The sequence below is a fragment of the Spermophilus citellus genome (genome assembly GCF_964194105.1).
Source record: "Spermophilus citellus genome assembly, chromosome: 1".
Lineage (NCBI taxonomy): Eukaryota > Metazoa > Chordata > Mammalia > Rodentia > Sciuridae > Spermophilus > Spermophilus citellus.
This window is the reverse complement of record NC_138182.1, coordinates 245751113-245771741: the sequence shown is the minus strand read 5'-3', so window position 1 is coordinate 245771741 and position 20629 is coordinate 245751113. Positions and strand designations below refer to the sequence as shown.

Sequence of the window (20629 nt, the reverse complement as noted above, 5' to 3'; positions counted from 1 at the left end):
TAAAACAAAGGGATTGAGGAGACAGAATATGATTCACACAGTTTTTGATCTTTGGCTTATGCCTCATCCATTTCATGGGGGCTTACTATATGCCAGTTTTGTAGAAACAGAAGTATCAGGCTCTGAATGATCCATGAGAGAGGGAGAGCAGGAGGAAAGGAGAGAGAAAGGCTGACCCCCTCTCTTATGGGTCATCATGAGAGAAGAGACCAATAAAAAGCTTGTGTCGATCTTCTCAGATAAAACCTGAGTCCTAATTGGCTGTCACACTTTCATAAATCAAGCTTGATTATTTCTCTTCCCCATTTCTCATATATGATCCACAAGTCCAGTCCATGAAACCTTTGAAATCTCTCTAGGATCTGTCCACTTCTCTCCAGTCCAGGCCATAGTTACCTGGACAACATCAACATTTCCCCCACCACTTCCAGTGTATTTGCTCTTGTCCTCTCTGTTCTCTGGACAGCAGCCTCTGTGATTGTTTATAAAAAGAAAATTATTACGTCTGCTTAACGCGCTTTGGTGACTTCCTCTTGCTTCAGGGCCCAAACCCCTATCGTGGACTATGAGGTGTCCACCACCTGCTCCAGCCCACTCACTAGCCCCTTGCCCACCTCCCCCAAGCCATGCGGGGGCCCCGTCTCATTCCAGGCACTGGCCTATGCTATTTCCTCTTCCCCTGACTCTCGGCTTAGCCAACTCCTCATTAGTGTTTGGGTCTCCACTTAGCCATTCCATCCTCAGGGCAGTATGCTCTGATCCCAAGACTTCATCAGCAATTGACTTCAAGCTCTCACAGCTCTTTTGTGAATTCATCTTGCAGATGAACACAGTTTCTTTTTATTATTATTATTATTATTTCCATTTTATTTTTTTTTTCCAGAAGATAGCTTTTCTTCACTCATTAAGGATGCAGTTCCTTACATGGGCTTTGGTGGAGGTCGTGGGGCAGCACCAACAGGTCTAAAACGAGGTGGGGATGTCCGGTCCTTCTGGGCTTCACGAGATCGATTCCTGACTACCTTGCTGTGAATGGCACAACTCACACAGTAATGCAGCTTCACGTACAGCTTGGGAAGCACATAAGCGTCGAAAACACTTGCTTTGGAAATGTCCCTGACGGCTGCGGCCTCCACGATGTTTCCAATGACGAACTTCTTAATGGCCTTGTCCTTGGACACACACCTGGCATAGCTCGTGCAACGAATAGGCTGCACATGCCCGTGGCCCTTTTTCACACGACCATTATTCCTTCTTTTTTTGGTCATCTTGGAAGCGAGGACCCGGGAGAGGACGTGACATCCGGCCGGACCTCTTATATAGCGCAAGATCCCTACGCTCACATGGGGAAAACCCGTAGTATCAAGAACGGAAAACCACTTCCAAAAATTTCTTGATTACTTAGCGTTTCCAAAGAAACCCAGAGCAGACAGAGGTTCCTAGGGTTTATTTATGCATGGAACAAGTTACGTTTGGGACTACTTAGCCTGGTGGCGGAAGAAAATTAGTGTTATAGGTTTCTCGAGAAACATCGCGATACCCTGAACCCAGTTTCTTATTAATTATTACACTATGGGAACCACATCTGTCCATCTCCATCCCAGTAACCCTAGTGCCCTTTATTGAGGTGAGTGTAGATCTCACCTCAATAAAAAAGGGTTAAAGAAAAAAAAAATGACAGTTAAAGTTTCACCTAAGAAAAGCAAAAAGGAAGCATGAAACCCAATAGGATGTCTGATCCACAGCCACTGGGTCACCCATGCTTGAGCAAAACGGTGTAAAACCAAAGAGAAACCTGTGACTTTCTCCTTTCACTTCAATGCCAGAAGTTAGCCTCATTTCCAAAAGAAAGGTTTTGATGTACAGGATCTATTCTTGAAAGAGGAGAGCTGCTTTTTGACCTAAATCCATTTTCCCTCAGTTTTTAAGAAGTTCTGCTGACTTCTGGTAAACAATATTTAATAATCCATATTCTACATGGATTTATTAAACTCTAATCCCATTTCCTCTCAGTCTTTTCAAGCCTGTGGAGTCTTAATTATTTCAGTCTGCCTTCATATAGCAACTCCTCCCACTCCTTGTGTCAGTTGCTTTTCTTTGGCCATGTTTTACTTCCATTAAGTGTTCCCCTATGATATTTGTGACTGCAGCTATAAACAGCCTTCTCGATGCCAACACAACACGTCCCATCCTGGATTTGCAAGAAAGTTAGCTGATATTGTTTCACTTTTGCAAACTTTTCCTCAAGTCTCCCAGACTCTTAATGAGAGTCCTATGTATGTATGTGTATGTACCTCCTTGAAGTCTGCCCCTGACTCACAGCTGTTCACACTAAGCAGAGGTCATCTGTGCTCTGCTATGACGGCACACACTGCTCACATCTGTTTCTATAGCTGGGCTGCTTCAGTCTCTGCTGAAGGAAGCAGGGAGAGACCCTATTCCAGCTCTAGAGGTGCCCGCTGCTGCTTAGCTCCAGTGCCAGAGTTCCTATGGACTGTCTCTTAGAGGGGGATGGACCCAACTACTGTGATCCAAATTACTATAAATCCTAAATACAAAATGAAATTATATGTAACTGATTGCTTTTATTGCCCTGTTCAAATTATTTACAAATCATTCATACACCAATATTATTCAACATATTTTAGCTCAAAGTTCTACAATTCCATCTTCATATTGTTCTTGATATCTGGAGTGTAAAAACTTCTGTACCCAAATCCATTAATCATCACCTGTTAACTTATTCCAGGACACCGGAGACACTTCTGACAGAACACACAATTTAGCAATGACATTCCACTTCTCTACTTTTTCTATATACTTCCCAGGATTGTCACCTATAACCCCCTGGTTCCAGTTGCACAGAAAGTAAAGACACCAAACATGGCAACTCCCCTGGCACACGTTCACTGCTTTCCTGAATTCCAGTCTCTGTAGTTCCAACTGTTTTTGAAGACCCCAAACTAAATCTGAGCAAACTAAAAATCTACCCCCAAAACTCAGGCTATGGAAATAAGGCATTTGGGAAAATAAATGCAACACTGACATTATTACAAGGCAGAATCTTTGAGATAAACTACAGAATCCTGAAAGTAAAAATGTATTTGAAGTAAATAAATACATCCCATGGCAAATGGGAAAAGTGTCAGACTTTGAGCCAACAAAATAAAACTTTTAAGAGTATATCATTTCAAATGGTGGGAGGGAGGAGGGTGTTCGTGGTGTTTGAGTCAGTTCCGAAAAGCTGTACAGAGTTTTCTTTTTTTTTCCCCCTGGTTTTGTTTAAAAACTTACTGAGGCTTTGGATCTTATAGTCAATTTACTTAAAATTACTCATTTTGGCCTCTAGACTATACTGTACCAAAGTTCATTGTGTTTGTCTCCTATAGCAGCTCCTGCATTGTTGAGAGTCAGCCCTTTTCACCGCTGTTCAATGAGAAACACAATGCCGTCGGGCAGTCCTGACAGCAAGCGGCAAACTCGGGCTTCATTCCCAGGCCAGACACTAAGGCATTGTGTAGCTCTGCCCAAGCCTCATAAACCTATCCATGCTTCAGTTTCCCCATGATTAACCAGTAACGTTTAACACTATCTGTCTCTTCCTTTCTTCAGGAGGATGTTATGAGGCATGGGTTCAATGCATTATTCTACTAAGAAAGGCGCCAGACGGGTAAATAACTGTTCATCACGATGCTCATTTTCCTAAGATATCTTTGCTGCTAGTTAGCTTCCTGGGCAAGGGCCTGGCAGCCTGACATACAGCCCAGACTGGAGTACTTCCCCTTCTTTTAGCCCACAGCTGCTTCTACAAGTTCCATCCCATCCCAGTTCAACCCAAGACGCACACACACACAACACTGCCCTCACTTGCAGCAGGAAATAGAAAACAAAGCCAGTCTGAATTATAATTATGTCCTCTGGGGGGCAACCAAGGTCATGGTCTCCCTCTGACTACTTGAGTTCACCAGGTTTCCCCCCGCCCTTCAGGGTCAGTTATGAGTCACTCCTTTTTGAAAAGAACCTATGAACCTATCTACCACATCATGCCAAGACACAGAACATTTCCCCCTGGCATGTGTGCACAAACTTCTACCTCTGTTCCTTATGAAATGGTACGTCCTGAGAGAGGCCGACTAGCTACAGCATAGCTTTTGGGAAAATCATATAATCCTATGCTCTTTAGTTGAAATATGGAGCACTCAAAATGCAGAATCATAAACGTTGGGAATATCTGCTTGAAGAAGAAACAGGGCCACATGGGTTAGGAATAAAATATAAGCAAAAGATTACATTGCAAGGTAAAATGAAGCCTTGCATTTCAGTCTGGTGGTTCTGCCCCAAGACAGCAAGACCATCTTAAAACATCCCAGCGCCGTTTGGGAATAGTGTCAGGGTTTAGCATAGCTGGCAGAGCACTGTACATGGTAGGTAGTCAGTGACTACTCGGTTACTAAGTCAATGATGTAAAGCATTGAGTAAGCACTTAACTGTGTACCTCGTTCCCCTCCCCTCACATTTCCATCTAACCCATCCTAGCTACTTCCAAGCCATTCACTAGTCCCTCCAACAGTCTGGGAACTCACCCTTCTTACCACCAGGTCCTGTGCACTTGCAATGAAAGGCCCCCTGCCCTTCTCTCTTCTTTCTGCTGAGATGGCACCACCACCAAAAGTCCTCCTTGAATCCCTCAGAGAACTAATCCTTCCTTGTCCTCCTTGGCCCTGTACACATACCTGCAGCACTGCAACTGATGCTATAGCACATGTTTATTTGTCTGTTTATTTGTTTTTTCTGAGTTATCACCTGATAGAAATAGATACACAGACCCAAAGACATAGCCATTCTTGGTCATATTACTGGTTCAAAAAGCTTAATTTTACAGGCTTCTGAGGGTAGCCAAGCACCCAAACAAAGCAACAGAGTTGTCCTGCAACTACATATTTCTGGATGAGAGATTTGCTCAAAAACCTCCCACTCTGGCACCAGCCCCTGCACTGCCAGTATTTCCAACCATCCTGAGTTGCTAAATTCCCAGCCTTTTGGGACATGGCATTTGTTTCAATTGATGCTCTGTCTTTCACCATGAATACAAGATTTTATTCTGAGCATGAATTCAATTTGATTGAAGCTCTGTATAGTTGCTGGAAATTTTTCTTCAGTCAGCTTTGGGAGTTCCTCACAGACACACAGTCACTGCCCAAGCCCCACAATGTTTCCTCCTTATTTAAATATGGGTCTCACCAGACAAAAAACCCAGGGCTCCTATCACAGACAGCCAGGTCTTTTTCTATGCAAGAGTGGGACCTGGCACAACAATGAGCAAACCCTTGTTAGATTAATGAAACATCTATAAGTTGGCACCTAAAGGCAAAAGAATATTCAGCCATAACTTTGACTAGATACAATTCTCATGCAGTTTGGCTTCAAAATCAGAAAGAAGCACCTGCACATTTAACCCTCACCAGTTTTCACAATGCAAAAGAAGTTTTTGAAAGTAAGTCAATTTCTGGAAGTGTTTTCTAATACTAAGAATGTTCAATGAATAAAACATGAAGAAGTTCTTAAATATCTGAAGTGACCTGATTTGGAACACAATGTTTTCCAGGTCTATAATAGTCAAATATGGGTCTGTCTTTTGAAAATCTAACCCCAATACAAAATACAACAGGAGGCCAAATGTGTTAGAGGATTAGTCAGAGCTGCTTGAGCTCTGTAAGAGACATGACAACTGGTGGGTGTCCTAGTAAGTCAAAAACAAAAACAAAGACAGCTAGTACTATTGAGTGCCATATGTAGGTAATTTATGTATAGTAATTCATTTATTCCCTAGAACAATTCAGTAAGAAAAGTACTCTATGACTCCCATTTTAAGATAAGGAAACTGAGGCTTAAAGTCAAGCAACTTGTCTAAAACGAACTGGATTCAAACCCTGGAGGTCTGGCTCCAGAGCTATTTGCTGAGCCACTGGAATGAAAAGCTTCTACCATCTGAGGGTGTGTCATGCGGAAGAGACCTCAGAGCTATTCTATGCAGAGGGCAACACGATTCTTTAAAAATGCACTAGGGAGCTATTAAATGGCAAAGTCAGAGGCTGAGTCAAGAGTGTCCAGCACCAGGACCCCTGCTCATGTCCTCTTGGCTCTGGGTCTGCCATGTCCACAGGCAGAGGTCAGAGCATCAGAAATGGGGCATTTCTGCTGTTTTGAAGATGTGGAAGAATCCTTTTAGTTTACCTATGTAGCTGAAGAGAAAGATGCCTGGACAGGAAGGAGGTGTTGCTAGGCTCCTTCACTGACCCTGTTAGCTTTCTGGTTAGCAGTACCTTTCATTCCAGGCAAAGCGACCTTGCAGTGTTTTCCCCCCAAGTTAGAAAATGTGGGTGAGAAGCAGAATCCTTAAGGTTCCTGTGAGCTGAATTAGGGAACAGGGAAGGAGGAGAGGGGGCCTGGCTGGGATGGAAGACAAGGGATCCTGAAGAGCCACTGGCTTCTTTTTCCCACTGTGTGCCTCTTTCATTTAACCCTTCTTTATCCTCTGGAAAGGACAAAGCTTGTCTATAGAGAGAAGCCCATGCTGGCCATTGAGACTTCTGATTCCACGCACGGCAGTGAGGAAAAAAGAAATCTCTATTAGAACAGTCCTCAAATTTTCCTCCTTAAAATACATGTGCAAGTAAATTTGACTGCAACTGCCAACATATTTCAACTGTCTTTTGAAAATAAATAAATAAGCAAATACTGAATAAAATAAAATTTGTTGAGGGAGAATATGGGAGAAAATGCACAAATAAATGGGGTTGTATGGAAATGCACATGAGGGAAATGATCTATAGGAAGCACAAAATCTCTTAGCTAGTTCTATTTGTATAAAGAAAAATGAATGTCAAATATGCCCTCGTGTCTTGGAATAACTAGTTGTTCCTGCAAACAGGTGAAAAGAATAAGTTCAAGACGGCACCTAGGGCAACAGAAAAAATAAGCCAGTGATGGAGTGCTGACAAGAGTGCCCTTGACCGCCAGATACAGCCCAGCAGAAGACTTCCCCGTGCAGTAAGAGCAATCCACTTTTCGAGGTGAAAATCCTGTCACACTTTAAAACCCTAGCGAGAAAAACAATAAATTGTTTTTACAGAAGATGGGTCAAACCTTTTGGCCATGTGGGCTGCTCCGGGCTCACAGACCAAGGCTTTGGCCCGGAATTGTCCCAGGGCTGAGGCTCCTGGCCAATACATCACACTGCCTCAGGACACTAAGTCTGTCTTTGCCTTACCCTTTGTATTTCTCAATCCACATTCCTTTTTGGGGTGAAATACTCCATTATTTCTGCTTTGTTCTGGGCTGTCTCCTGTCTCTGTCCCTATTAACTCGTGGCAACAAAAGAAACAAACAGAAGCAGGGGATTTCATGCTTAGCAGCTATAGACATTGGCCTCACGGCTTTGCAGAGGGGCAGACATCTGAGACTTTGAATGGAAGAGAGTGCCGCTGCACTGAACCAGACCAGGGGCCCACGTGGCTCCCAGTCTGTGTATCAGCCATCCTTCATCAGCAGCACCCGGGAGTCCTGGTATGTGTGTTTCACCATGAGCCAAAAGTGAGATTTTGAAAGGGCATGTATCAGATAATTAGATTTGAAGAAATCCCAGATTCTCACATATTCCTACCTATACAAAACTTCAGATCTTCTCAAGTTGGAAACTTTAAAAATAAAAAAAAATCCTATTTCTCTGATGTAAAATTGAAAAAGAGAGCTAGGTAGGTTGAAAATAAATGTGTCTTTCTTATTTTTAAAATGTAATTCTTATTTTGAAATGATTAGGTGGAAAATCTAATGTTTAAATACCAGTTTTATAATAACAGTATTATCCAATAAAACCAGCAATAAAATCCCCAGGCACTGTTGTCTATACTAGAACCCAAGCTTTATGTCTTTTCATAAATATCTGCATATCAGAGTTTCAACTAGGTTAGTTTCAGATCATACAGTATTTTTTCTTAAAGAACAAACAAAACATACAAATTTAGTTGAAACTAATATATTGATATATAATGACCACTGTTTTGGTCATTATCTTAACAGACATTTCTAAACAGAAAGTAGGGCATAAAAGGAAACACTCAGCATTCCTTACCAAGGGCATTTTTCTGTATGTTGTACACTTGGTGTTGGGTTGGATCTGGAATGTTGTCTAAAGTTTCTTGTGTGTTCAGAGATATGGGAATTTTAGAAAATGACTGGATCAAAGGGCTCTGAAATCATCAGTAGATTAATCCACTAATGGCTGAATGAATTACCGGGGGGAAGGTGGAACTCAGCTGGAGGAAGAAGTTCACCAGAAGCGTGCCTTGGAAGGGTTTACCTTCCCTCCCTTTCTTTCTCTGCTTCCAGCTGCCATGAGCTAACAGTTTTCCTCTCCCCCACTCTTTCAACATGATCTTCTGCCTCACTTCAGGTCTAAAGCAATGGAGCTAGGCCAACCACAAACTGAATCAATAGGAACTATGAGCAAAAATAAATCTTTCCAAGTTGTTCTTGTCAGGTGTTTTGGTCATAGCAACTAAAAGCTGCCTAACACTCATGGGGAAGAGTCAGGTCATGAGCACATTTAAAGAAGAGCTAGGCCCCCTAGGTAGACCTTTGAATGTATCACCTACAAATCCCCAAGAAAAATCCCAACAAAATACCTTCTATCCAATGTTGATATTTTTGAACTGGAGATGGGGAGACTTGTTTTTCTCTTTTTGGTTGCAAATCAAACTAATATTGTTTTTCCTATAATCCCTAACAGTGGAAATCTTACTCTATTTCTTCACTACACAATCTTTGGGGCCTTTCTAAAGATACAGTTCTGTCCTGCATATTCTTTGTCACCAATTCCAATACATCTGTCCACCTCTGCCTCTAATACCTTCCTGTTCCTCCTCTGTCTTAAATCATTTGATCAGGTCATCACCACAGTCTCCTGGACAACTATATACTGTGTGATGGAGTGACTGGCTGAGGTCTCATCCAATTCCAACTCAGTCTCCAAATGCTATGATATTTCTATAACACACATAAGATCATTTCCATGATTTAAAATCCTCCTAAGGCCACCTATACTTGTCTGGATAATGCCCAAATTCCTTCTCTAAGCAAACAAGGATCTTTATGATCTTGCTTTTGCCTTCATTTCTGGTCTCCAATGGTTGTTAGGGAGATTACATTAAAATAATGTCTGCAAAGCATTCCAAACAGAATTCAACACAGAAAACTTAACTGACAATAATTTTTCTTGTTATTTTCCCACTATATACCTGGTCCATATGCCTATCAAAAACAGACTTCTGTGCAGTTTCTGATCTATTCTCTTACCTGCTCCATATAATCCAAAAATCCCACCCTCTGCCTATACATCATTCCCTACTATCTTCTTCTGGCTAGACATCCTTCAAAATTCAGTCCAATGGGGGCTGGGGATGTGGCTCAAGTGGTAGCGCGCTCGCCTGGCATGCGTGCGGCCCGGGTTCGATCCTCAGCACCACATACCAACAAAGATGTTGTGTCCGCCGAGAACTAAAAAATGGATATTAAAAATTCTCTCTCTCTCTCTCTCTCACTCTCTCTCCTCTCTCACTCTCTCTTTAAAAAAAAAAAAATTCAGTCCAATGATCATTTCTTCCATGAACATATCTGTGTCCCTCAGCCTGATTTAAATGATCTTCCTCAAACTTCCTTAGCACCTTTTCTGTTCTACTATCATAACACTCATTATTAGATCAAGCAAAGTTGACTTACTGCCATCTTCCTCCACTAGACTTAGAAGTAGTTCCTATATTGAAATACTCCAATTGTGGACCTTGGGTGTCTGACCCAGAATCTACCACAGGATAAGACATGGTCTGGTGAGTAAGTGCCCAGCTTTGATGAAATGCACGGTCAGACATGCTGAAATTGAGCCCCATTCGTATCAGAACAAGTGACTTTACCTGGAACTGTAACCTAAGCTAGAAATAGGGATCATCTCACAGGATTGTTGGGAGTAGTTTGTGAGGCAGCACTTACCAAATGTTCAATAATCAATAGGTATTATAATCATCAAGATTACTGTTTTGAGATTTTTCCCTTAATGTTTTCCTAAAGAAAACTAATTTTTGTGACCACTAATCATGATTCTTTTCACAGTCTATAATTGAAGATAATTCAGGGTTTGGGTTTATTTTATCATCTATTTGGCCAAAAGATCTGATTTGATCCACCAAATAACAATGGCTAACACAGACAATCCTTTGGTTTGCTATATAGTAAGAAAAATTAAAAAGTGTCACAATATATTTTTAATATAGAGTGAGAGTATTGTTGGATTTTTTTTTCCTTCCCCTGAAAATGGGAAACTCCTAAAAAAGCTACTTGAAACATACTGGTCTATGCTAACAGTTAAATCCATTCTCTTTGAATATGAATCTCTATGCAGACTCAGACTAAAGCATAACGGGGCGGATGTGTAAAATCCCTGTGCATCCTCAAATCAGGTGGTTTAACTGCTGACAGGACAAATGTTTACTAAGGTCTAGCCCTGAAGAGCCAATACAGTGAGCTAGATGTTATCTTGCCTCACACATCCACACACGTGCCAGACAGATTCTGATTGCAAAGTCTGTTGTTGGTGATGGGAGAGGCAGAAAGGGCACAGCTGGATGTTTCAGATCCACAGCTGAGCTGGCAGCAGTGGTGGTTCAAGACATCTTCTCACCTTAAAAGCTGGAATTAATCTGAGAGAGTTATTTAAAGGTGTGTTTTATTAAAGAGGCACTTTCTGACTACTGTCAAATGCCAGAGAAAAAGCCAAGGCACATCTAATTAAGATCATCTCCAAGATATTCAATTGAATTGGTTCATGACCAACAACTCACTTATCAAAAATCAAATGTTAACAAAAATAATCAGTTCCTCCAAAAGATTAAAAGTAGCAAGTGGACTTACATATATTAAAAATGTTTTTAGTATCTGTTTTATTTTATTACCTGAAAATAATATAGGCACAAATGCCTTAAATTATGTTCATTTAAGTTACAGCCCAAATTGTATACATGACAAAAAGAATCACATAACGGTTTGATGGAGATATTAGAGGGATACCATGCACTTGATATTCTTAACTGCCGTCCTACTAAAAGGAAGGCTGAATATCATCATTCTCTCCCTCTCCCATCAAATAAAGCACCCACTCCATCAAGAGTTCTCAAACTACCAGGAAAATACATTTGAGCATTCTAAGTGTGGTTTTAAAAGGGTGCCCTCCTTTTTCTTTTGTACCAGACAGGGTTCTAATGCTAAATAAGATAAGAGCAATGCCCTGGAAGGATTCTGATAATTCACAGAATTGAGAAAAAGGCTAAAGAACTGCAACAATGAAAACAGCCCAGGTTATAAGGCAGCAAGCACTATGAGCTCAGGAGCTGTCACCGACACCAACTGCCTGACACCCTGTGCCAAACTGCAACACAGCCAGGAGGGTGCCCTCTGAAGGCTTTAGCAATGGGCTATGGAGCTTCAGTACCCAGCTAGCTAAGCTAGGGCCATGGCTGCCAGGAAATTGAGAAAAAAAAAAAAAAAGTCATCCCTTACTCCAGCAATGAAAAGGAGCCCTGACTCCACATTGTGGGAAAATCCACATTGTAGGATTTTCCCCAAAATATTCATTTGCAGGGCAGCCAAAACCAGCAACAACTATACATTTTATCCTTTGGCTCATGAGAGAAGCTCACTTATCTTTTACTACAATTTAAAGACATATACTAGTCAAAACAATATTTGTTCATCTTGTACTTCAATAAACCTACTCTGATGGAAAATGCTTAGAGAAGTCAGGTTGATTCCTGGCAGAGGGCAGGTGAAGAGCTAGTAGAAAATATGGCCTGGATTTTCCTGAGCAAACAGGTTTTGCCCTCTTAGTGTCCCACTTGTGAGCTGCTATTTAACACTTAGTGCTTCCATTCTATGGGCATTCCCTTCTTCCTTCCCATACTTCTGCAAATAAACTATTACATGTAAGAAGAGGTGGGCAGGTTGTGTACATGGAGGAGGAAAATGCCTGACAGCTCCTGTGTTCATACATGCATATTCTTGCTTTCCTTTCAACTTCAGTATCTTTTTTTTTTTAAGTGAGAGAGGAGAGAGAGAGAGAGGAGAGAGTGAGAGAGGAGAGAGAGAGAGAGAATTTTTAATATTTATTTTTTAGTTCTCGGCAGACACAACATCTTTGTTGGTATGTGGTGCTGAGGATCGAACCCGGGCCGCACGCATGCCAGGCGAGCGCGCTACCACTTGAGCCACATCCCCAGCCCTCAACTTCAGTATCTTATAGGAGGAAAATGGGCCAGGGCATACTTGGAGCCCTGTTTAGCACCTAGCCTTTGTAAATTAGAAACAAAAGCACAGTGGGGTAATCTGGACAATTGTTTCTCACTAGAAACATAGATATAAACTCTCTTAAACTACTTAAGGATGTGTGATTAGGATTATATTTTCTTTTTTAAATAAAACCACTATGCTTTTTAACATGTTTATCTAAGTAATGTATAATCCTTCAAGCCTCCCTGCTCCAATTTGCAAATCACACCATAATCAGGAAGCAACTATCACAACAAAAAATTACTCACTTGGAACATGCAAAAAAAGAAGAAAAAAAAAAGAGCAATCATATTTATGGTTAGCAAAAGTAAAACATGGTTCTTGGCTAACAAATTCAACTTTCGCCACAGACTAAAATCTGAAGGCTTGCAGTAAATTGTCATATTAAAGAAAAATAGTGGGAGAACAGAGTAGAAGGCAAATGATTAGATGAAAGACGATATCTTTTTAAAAAAGGACATCATGTCTCATTTGTTTGGTGAATCTGTGGAAATAATGATATTTTGTACAAGGAATTATGACTCTGTCCTGGACAGACTCTGCAGATCCCCACGGCTCTCTGTAACTGAGATGAGAACTACTCAGGATTCTTTCATTTGTGTTTAAAAAGACCCTCAAGAAAATCGTTCACAGACAAATTAGTGTTTGCCAGAGATACAATATTCAATGCCAGAAAGAGTTAAGAAAAATGTATTTGAGAGAATCAGGGTTCATATGACAACCATACAAGGACATTACTAGAAAAAGAGCAAAAATTCTCTATGTAAAAATATGAAATAAAGAATTTTAGTCTTAAAAGAATTCTGCATGTGTTAAAGAAAGACCTCACTGTCACATAATCTGGGGGCACAGGGATTGGGTGGAGGATTTTTAAATTACCATGAGGTTATCTTAACCAACAGGACTTTCAAAGCAAATTATACAATAAAAACAATAGCTTTCTCTTCAGTCCTATTCATTTTAAATTTCTTATCAATTAATAATTTATCTGTGCCCAAAAGAGCACAAGAGATATGGTATGTTAAAACATGAGATTTAGAAGAGCTGGGGATATAGCTTAGTTGGTAGAGTGCTTGCCTCACATGTACAAGGTCCTGGGTTCAATTCCCAGCACAAAAGAAAATAACAATAATAATAATGAGATTTTGAACTAATATATTACATGATGTTAAATTTTACTTCTTATATGCTTTTTTATTTAAGCCACATTTAAGTTCTTCACAGAAAAAACTGAGAAGTGAATTAGCCAGACAATTAAAGGATGCACAGCAAATACAGTTTGATCAAACAGGGGCAAGAAATATAAATCATGTTCAACTCAGGCTAATTTTGGATTTCAAACTTTCAAGGACTCAGGGTGAACACTAAATAACTATGATAACTTCTGGCCTGGGGGATGATATGGTCTCAGCAGCATGACTGTTGTAGTGAATGTCTTGAAAACTTCTAAGGTAGTTTACATTAAAAGTACCCAATATTTACTTTAGGTAGACAAAAAGATTAAAAAAAAAGATTTAGGAAACAAATGCACAATATTAAAATCAACTCCTACTGATAATTAGTTGTACTTTAAATATGGGCACTTCTCATTTATACTACAATTCCTAACAACTTATTACTCCTAAACCACGGCATCATTACTAAATAAACACAGAAGAAGAGGGTCACAAACAGAAGAAAAGTATAATTCAAAGATAATCTTTCATAGAAAAAGGACTCAAAATGCACAGAATATATATGAACTGGGTGGGGCCGAGAGGTGGCTACTGTCCAGGACATGTCCTAGAAACCACCCACTGTGGGCTCCACTAGCCATTGTGATGCTTATCTTCACTTGTGTGTCCTGGGTCTCTACACTTTCTCCAGCCCACACCAGTGCTGAGAGGCCCCTATGGATCCCACTGATGGGCACTTATGCTGCTGGCTTCTAGTTAGATGTGGCAGATTAAAGTCACCAGCAAGGGCTGGGGATGTGGCTCAAGCGGTAGCGCGCTCGCCTGGCATGCGTGCGGCCCGAGTTCGATCCTCAGCACCACATACCAACAAAGATGTTGTGTCCGCCGAGAACTAAAAAAATAAATATTAAAAAAAAAATTCTCTCTCTCTCTCTCTCTCTCCCCCCTCTCTCACTCTCTCTTTAAAAAAAAATAAATAAATAAAGTCACCAGCAAGAGAAGACATTAAGAGAATGAAATTGAGTTACTCTGACTTCCTACTTGTGAGGCCAAAAAGGGCTCCCTGCATCACTTGAGCGGGAATCACATCCCTTATCAGGTGAACCCTCTACTAAGCCTTCTCTGACTCTGGGGTCCAAAAAGAGCTCTCTCTTTTTTTGCTCTTTGGGGACAAGGGGTAGGTTCTGGGTGCCCTGTCTACACTTTCATAAATGATAGTCCTATTAGTTAACTCTCCTAAAATTACCAATTTGAAAATGCCATCTATTTCCTGACAGAACCCTAAAGAATAGAAATGAAATGAAATCAAGGATGATGCCTAGATTTGGAACTTAAACAACAAAGGAATTAAGGTTTGGGGATAATGGGATGGGAAAATTTGATTTTGGATACATCTGAGATGTCTATTATGAGACATCCACATGAAAATGTCAAGTATAAGAGCTGATAATTGAGCCTGTAGATGTAAGAAAGAGGTCACAGTTGAAGATACAAATATGACAATCACTGGATGGTTGAGGGGGGGATGAGTTAGGGAGTTCGTATGCATGGAGTGAGATTCTTGGTATGTTTGCACAGAAAAGACTGTATTTACTTTGGCAAATTTAAATGATTAAAGCTAGAAACATAAAGATTTGCTATTTCTATACCTTTAAGTTTATCTTACAGAACCCATTATTCTAGTTATAAACCAAGTAAATCCAGGCTGGGATTATGGCTCAGCGGTAGAGTGTTCACCTAGCACATGCGAGGCCCTGCGTTTGATCCTCAGCACCACATAAAAATAAGTAAAATAAAAGTTAAAAAAAAAAATAAACCAAATAAATCCTAGCAATAACTTTTAATAGGGACTTTAACATTTAGTCTTATTAGCACTTAAAAACTTAACTAACATTTGCAAACTTAATATATTCTATTTTCTTCTTAAAGTGCTTCAAACACTTCAAAAAATGTTTCCAATTATTAACTTCTTAAAACTCCAGCAAATTAAACACAAAACTTGGTGAATCTAGAATTCTCAAATATTCCACTTCTAAATACAAAAACATTTATACTAACAATCATACTAAATCACTTATTCAACTTGCTAATTATAACAATTAAATATTATTTTCAAACCAAAGTTTCAATACTGTGCCATTTGCCTCACAATTTTTCTCCATAATTCTACATTGCAAAATTTAACAGAGTCGTGATTTGGATTCTTCCCCACCATACTGATCAGTCATGTGGATAATTCTTTTTCAAGTCACTACAACATAAATATCATGCCTCAAACATGGTATGGTTGGTGGCATGTACCCTAGACTCAAGTAACCTATTACCTAATTTTCATCTGAAATTTGGATCAGCAACATCCGTCCTAGGTTGTACCTAAATCATTTCACTAGTTTAGTAAATTCTGCATTTCTTTGTCATTTTAATGTCTTCATCTCTAGCTCTAAGAGGACACTGAAGTCAACACTGTGGGACGAACTGTCCTGCTCTGCTCAAAACAACAATCCCTCCACTAGGCCATACCCTTCAACCTGCTCAACAAGGTGGTTAAAGCAGCCCTCTGCTCCGGTCCTGCACCAAGTTTCTCCTTATCATTGGGTATCCCCACAAACATATATTACACTGCATCCTGCCTAGAGAAAGAGGAAGAAAAGAAAAGAAAAAAGGAAGAAAAGAGAAGGAGAAGGAGAGAGAGAGGAGAAAAAGAAAACAACAGCAGTAAAACAAACTGAGAAAAATCAATGAAATCAAACAATTTTTTGAAGATAACAAAATTGACAAAACTTTAGCTATATGGACTAAGAAAAAGAAGCATCAAATCACTAAAAACAGAAATTAAAGTGGGACATTACTATTGATTCTACAGAAATACCGACTACATTAGAGTGCTCTGAATAATTATTCTCCCACAAATTATATAAAATTTAGCTGAACTAGACAAATTTCTAGAAACGCAAACCAACTAGGACTAAATTGTAAAGAAACTGAAAATCTGAATAGAACTATGACTAAAAAAAACATTGAAAAAGTAGTCAACAATCTGATAAAATCCAACTTCACTGGAAGATTCTATCACACATTTAAAGAAGTACTAATATCCTCAAAATTTCCCCCCAAAACTGAAAGAACACTGATGCAAAAACTACCAATAATGTATTAGCAAATCAAATTCAATAACATTTTTTAAAAGTACACACTTTTACCAAGTGCAATATATTCCTTAAAGGCAAGGATGGTTCGATATATAAAAATCTATTAATTTAACGTGCTACTTTAATGAAATGAAGGACAAAAGCCACATGATCATTTAATTGATACAGAAAAAGCATTTGACAAAATTCAACATGCTTTCATGATTAAACTAACACACTTCTCCTCCTCCCCTTCTTACTCTCCCCACCCTCAAAATTAGGCATAGAAAAAGACTATTTCAACATGATAAAATCCATACATGAAAAAACCAGGGTGACCATCATACTCAATGATGAAAGACTTATCTTCTAAGATCAAAAACGAGGGAAGGACACACACTTTTACCACTCCTATTCCACCTATAACTGGAAGTCCTAGCTAAAACATTTAGGAAAAATAAAGTTATATAAATTAAAAAGAAAGAAGTAAAATTGGTCTCTGTAGATGATATAAGGTAGTTGCATATCTGTGTACTAAGAGTGAATACTCTGAAAAGGAAGTTATGAAAACAATTCCATTTATAATAGCATGTAAAAGGATAAAAGCCATGGGAATTAATTTAATTTAAGAGATGAAAAACATGTGCAGAGAAAACAAGTGCTGGGGCTGGACCTGGGACTCAGTGGCAGAACACCTACCTTGCATATGTGAGGTATTGGGTTCCATCCTCAGCACCACATAAAAATAAATAAATAAAATATTTTGTCTGTGTATTACTAAAAAATATTTTTTAAAAAGAAAACAAGTGTGGAAAGAATTAAAACATAAATTAATTATAATCTATAGATTCAAAGCAATCCCTATCAAAATTCCTGTTTTTTTCCAGCAATAGACAAACTCATCCTAAAATTCTTATGCAATCTCAAAGGATCATAGATGGACAAAGCAACTTGAAAATTAAAAACAAAGCTGGAAGACTCATATTTTCAGCTTTCAAAACGAAACTGTACTAATAAAAATAGTGTAATGTCAGCATAAAGACAGACATATAGACCAAAGCACATATTAGGAAACCCAGAAATAAACCCTCAAATGTGTGGTCAAATAATTTTTGACAAGAGTGCCAAGATCATTCAATGTGAAAAAGACATTCCCCCCCCAACAAATAATGTTGGGAAAACTGATTATACACACATGCAAAAAAATGATTTTAACCTATTTCCTAGCATCATATATAAAAGCTAACTCAAAATGGAAAAAGTTCTAAATATAAGACCTAAAACTATAAAACTCTTAGAAGAAGACAGAGCAGAAGCTTTATGATATTGGATATGGCAAAAAATTCCTACTAGATATGACAACAAAGACACAGGGGATAAAAGGAAAAGAGACAAATTGGACTTAATAACAATTAAAATATTTTATGCACAAAAAGAAAATATCAACAATGTAAAAAGGCAACCCACAGCAAAGGAAAAATACTTGCAAATCATACATCTGATAAGAGATTAATATCCAGAATGTATAGAGAACTCCTAAACCTCAACAAAAACAGAAACTAAACAATGCTATTTAAAAATGGGCAAAGGACCCAAATGGTTGTTTCTCCAAAGATATACAAAGAGACAGCAATTATATGAAAAGTGGCTCATCACAAGGGCTGGGGTTGTGGCTCACCGTGGAGTGCTTGCTTAGCATGTGTGAGGCACTGGGTTCAATCCCCCCACCACACACACACACACACACACACACACACAAACTAAATAAACAAAATAAAGGTAGTGTGTCCATCTACAACTAAAAATATTTTTTTTTAAGAAGTGGCTCATCACAATCACCTCCAAAAAGCCTCACCTCTTAATAACATCATATTGAATCTTAGGATCCAACTTTATTTAAGAATTGTGAGGGGACACACACTATCAAACTATAACAGCTACTGAAAACAAACCAACCAACCAGAAAATAACCAGTGTTGATAAGAATGTTGAGAAATGGAAAGCCTTGTGCATTGTGGGTAGTAATGTACATTGGCATAGGCACTATGGAAAACAGTGTGGAGGTTCCTCAAAAAATTACAAATTGCATTGTCCTATGATCCAGTTATGTCACTTCATAAAGTATACACCCCAAAGAATTGAAAGCATGGTCTCAAAGAGATATTTGTACATTTGTGTTCACAGTAACATTATTCACAATAGCTAAAACATGGAAGCAAACCCCAAATGCATTGCCATGTGTACAATGGAATTTTAGTTAACCTCAAGAAGAAAGGAAGTTCTGGCGTATGTTACAACATGCATCAACCCTGAGTATATAAACCTAAGTGAAATAACTCAGCCTCAAAAAAGTTAACACTGTATGATTTTATTCATAAGAGATGCTTTTGGAGACAAAGTAGGACGGTGTGTTGCAGGGTCCAGGGAAGGAGGACATGGGGACTTATTGAATGATGGGTTTAGATTTCAGTTTGTAAGATAAGAAGTCATGGAGATAGGTGTTGGTAATAGTTGTACATTGTTATGAATGTATTTTCTATCACTGAACTGTACATTTAAAAGGGTTATATGGTAAATTTTATGTTCTTTGCCTTTTACTACTATTTTAAAAATGTGTGTGTGGGGGAACCCCTGCATAACTTATCACAAACCTATTCCTCCTGAAACTTTCCTTCTCTCAGCAACTCCATTTTTTTTTCAGCTGCTCAAGCCAAAAACTCTAGAATGATCCTTGGCATCTCTTTTTCTCTAAATCCACACATTCAATCCATCAGGAAAATCTGTCAGCAACAACTTCAAAATATATCCAGAATCCAACTACTTCTCACCACCTCTACCCTTACCACTCTGGTCTAAGCCACTAGCATCTTTTGTCTTGATTACTGCAAGAGCCTTATAAACTGGCTCTCCGCTTCCACTCTAACCTCCCTATAGTCTATTTACAGCACAGCAGTCAGAGCAACCATATTAAAATATGTCAGATCACATCTCTTTTCAACTTAAAATTCTCCAAAGGTTCCCCATCTCAGTCATGATGAAAATCAAGGCACTTTTATTAAATTACAAGGTCCTCTAATATCTTCTACTACCTTCATCCTCCCTCAATCCATTGCATTACTGGGGTTCAAAAAAACAATACCCATGAAGCACAACCCTTAAGCATGTTGAGTACTTTGAACTGAAGGATAGTGGAAGGCCGAGGTCTCTCTTTCTGTTCCCTTGACTCTTGCTCCTCATTCTCCCCATTGGCAAGTCATAGAAACCAGAACTTCCTTTTCCCAAGGCAGATTGTAGAAACTAGAATTCCTTTTACCCAAAACAAGCCATAAAGCCTAAAAATATTATTTTAACATTCCACTGCCTTCTGTTGATGAAATTCTATACTGTATCCATATTTTTCTTGAATGGAATGAATATATATCCTTTTAAATCCCATCCTATTAAGATTTGACATACCTTGTATCAGTTCTTCTCTTCCTCTAAAATTTTATCTCTAAGGGCATGCTAATGACAAAGAGGGGGAATCTTAGGCTTTTCAACCTTTATAAATCAGGTACAAGAGGAGAAAACAGTCAGTCTGGTGGTAGAAAACCGGGTTATGAAAGTCAAGAAAAGTTTTGCTTAGGGAGGAGGTAGAGCCCAGTTCAGGGGAACATGCCTGTAATCGCAGAGACTCAAAAGACTGAGACAGGAGGATCACAAGTCCAAGACCAGCCTCAGCAACTTAGTGAGACTCCCTCAAAACAAAAGCGGGGAGGGCTTTTTAAAAAGGGCTGTGGTTGTAGTTCAGTGGTAAAGCACCCATAGATTAAATCTCCAGTACAAAAAAAAAAAAAAAAAAAAAGGGAAGGAGGTAAATACCTATGATGAATAGTTTGAGAAGTTAAGTAAGATCAGAAGACACAGATAACTCATATCTGGGAATATGGAGGA

The 20629-nt window shown here is 39.1% G+C and overlaps 2 protein-coding genes across 7 annotated transcripts in view; both read right to left on the bottom strand.

Moving 5' to 3' along the window:
* ARL15 (ARF like GTPase 15) overlaps positions 1–20629 on the bottom strand; it is a 410850-nt gene that overhangs the window by 264771 nt on the left and 125450 nt on the right. The gene's annotated exons all lie outside the window — the stretch shown is intronic.
* LOC308656915 (small ribosomal subunit protein eS26-like) lies at positions 873–1476 on the bottom strand. The gene has a single exon (XM_081308279.1). The coding sequence runs from the start codon at positions 1266–1268 to the stop codon at positions 921–923; it is 348 nt and encodes a 115-aa protein (XP_081164405.1). The 5' UTR covers positions 1269–1476; the 3' UTR covers positions 873–920.

What these genes read in the sequence shown, in the direction of transcription:
- LOC308656915 (XM_081308279.1), bottom strand. Translation starts at nt 1,268, where the DNA reads ATGACCAAAAAAAGAAGGAATAATGGTCGTGTGAAAAAGGGCCACGGG.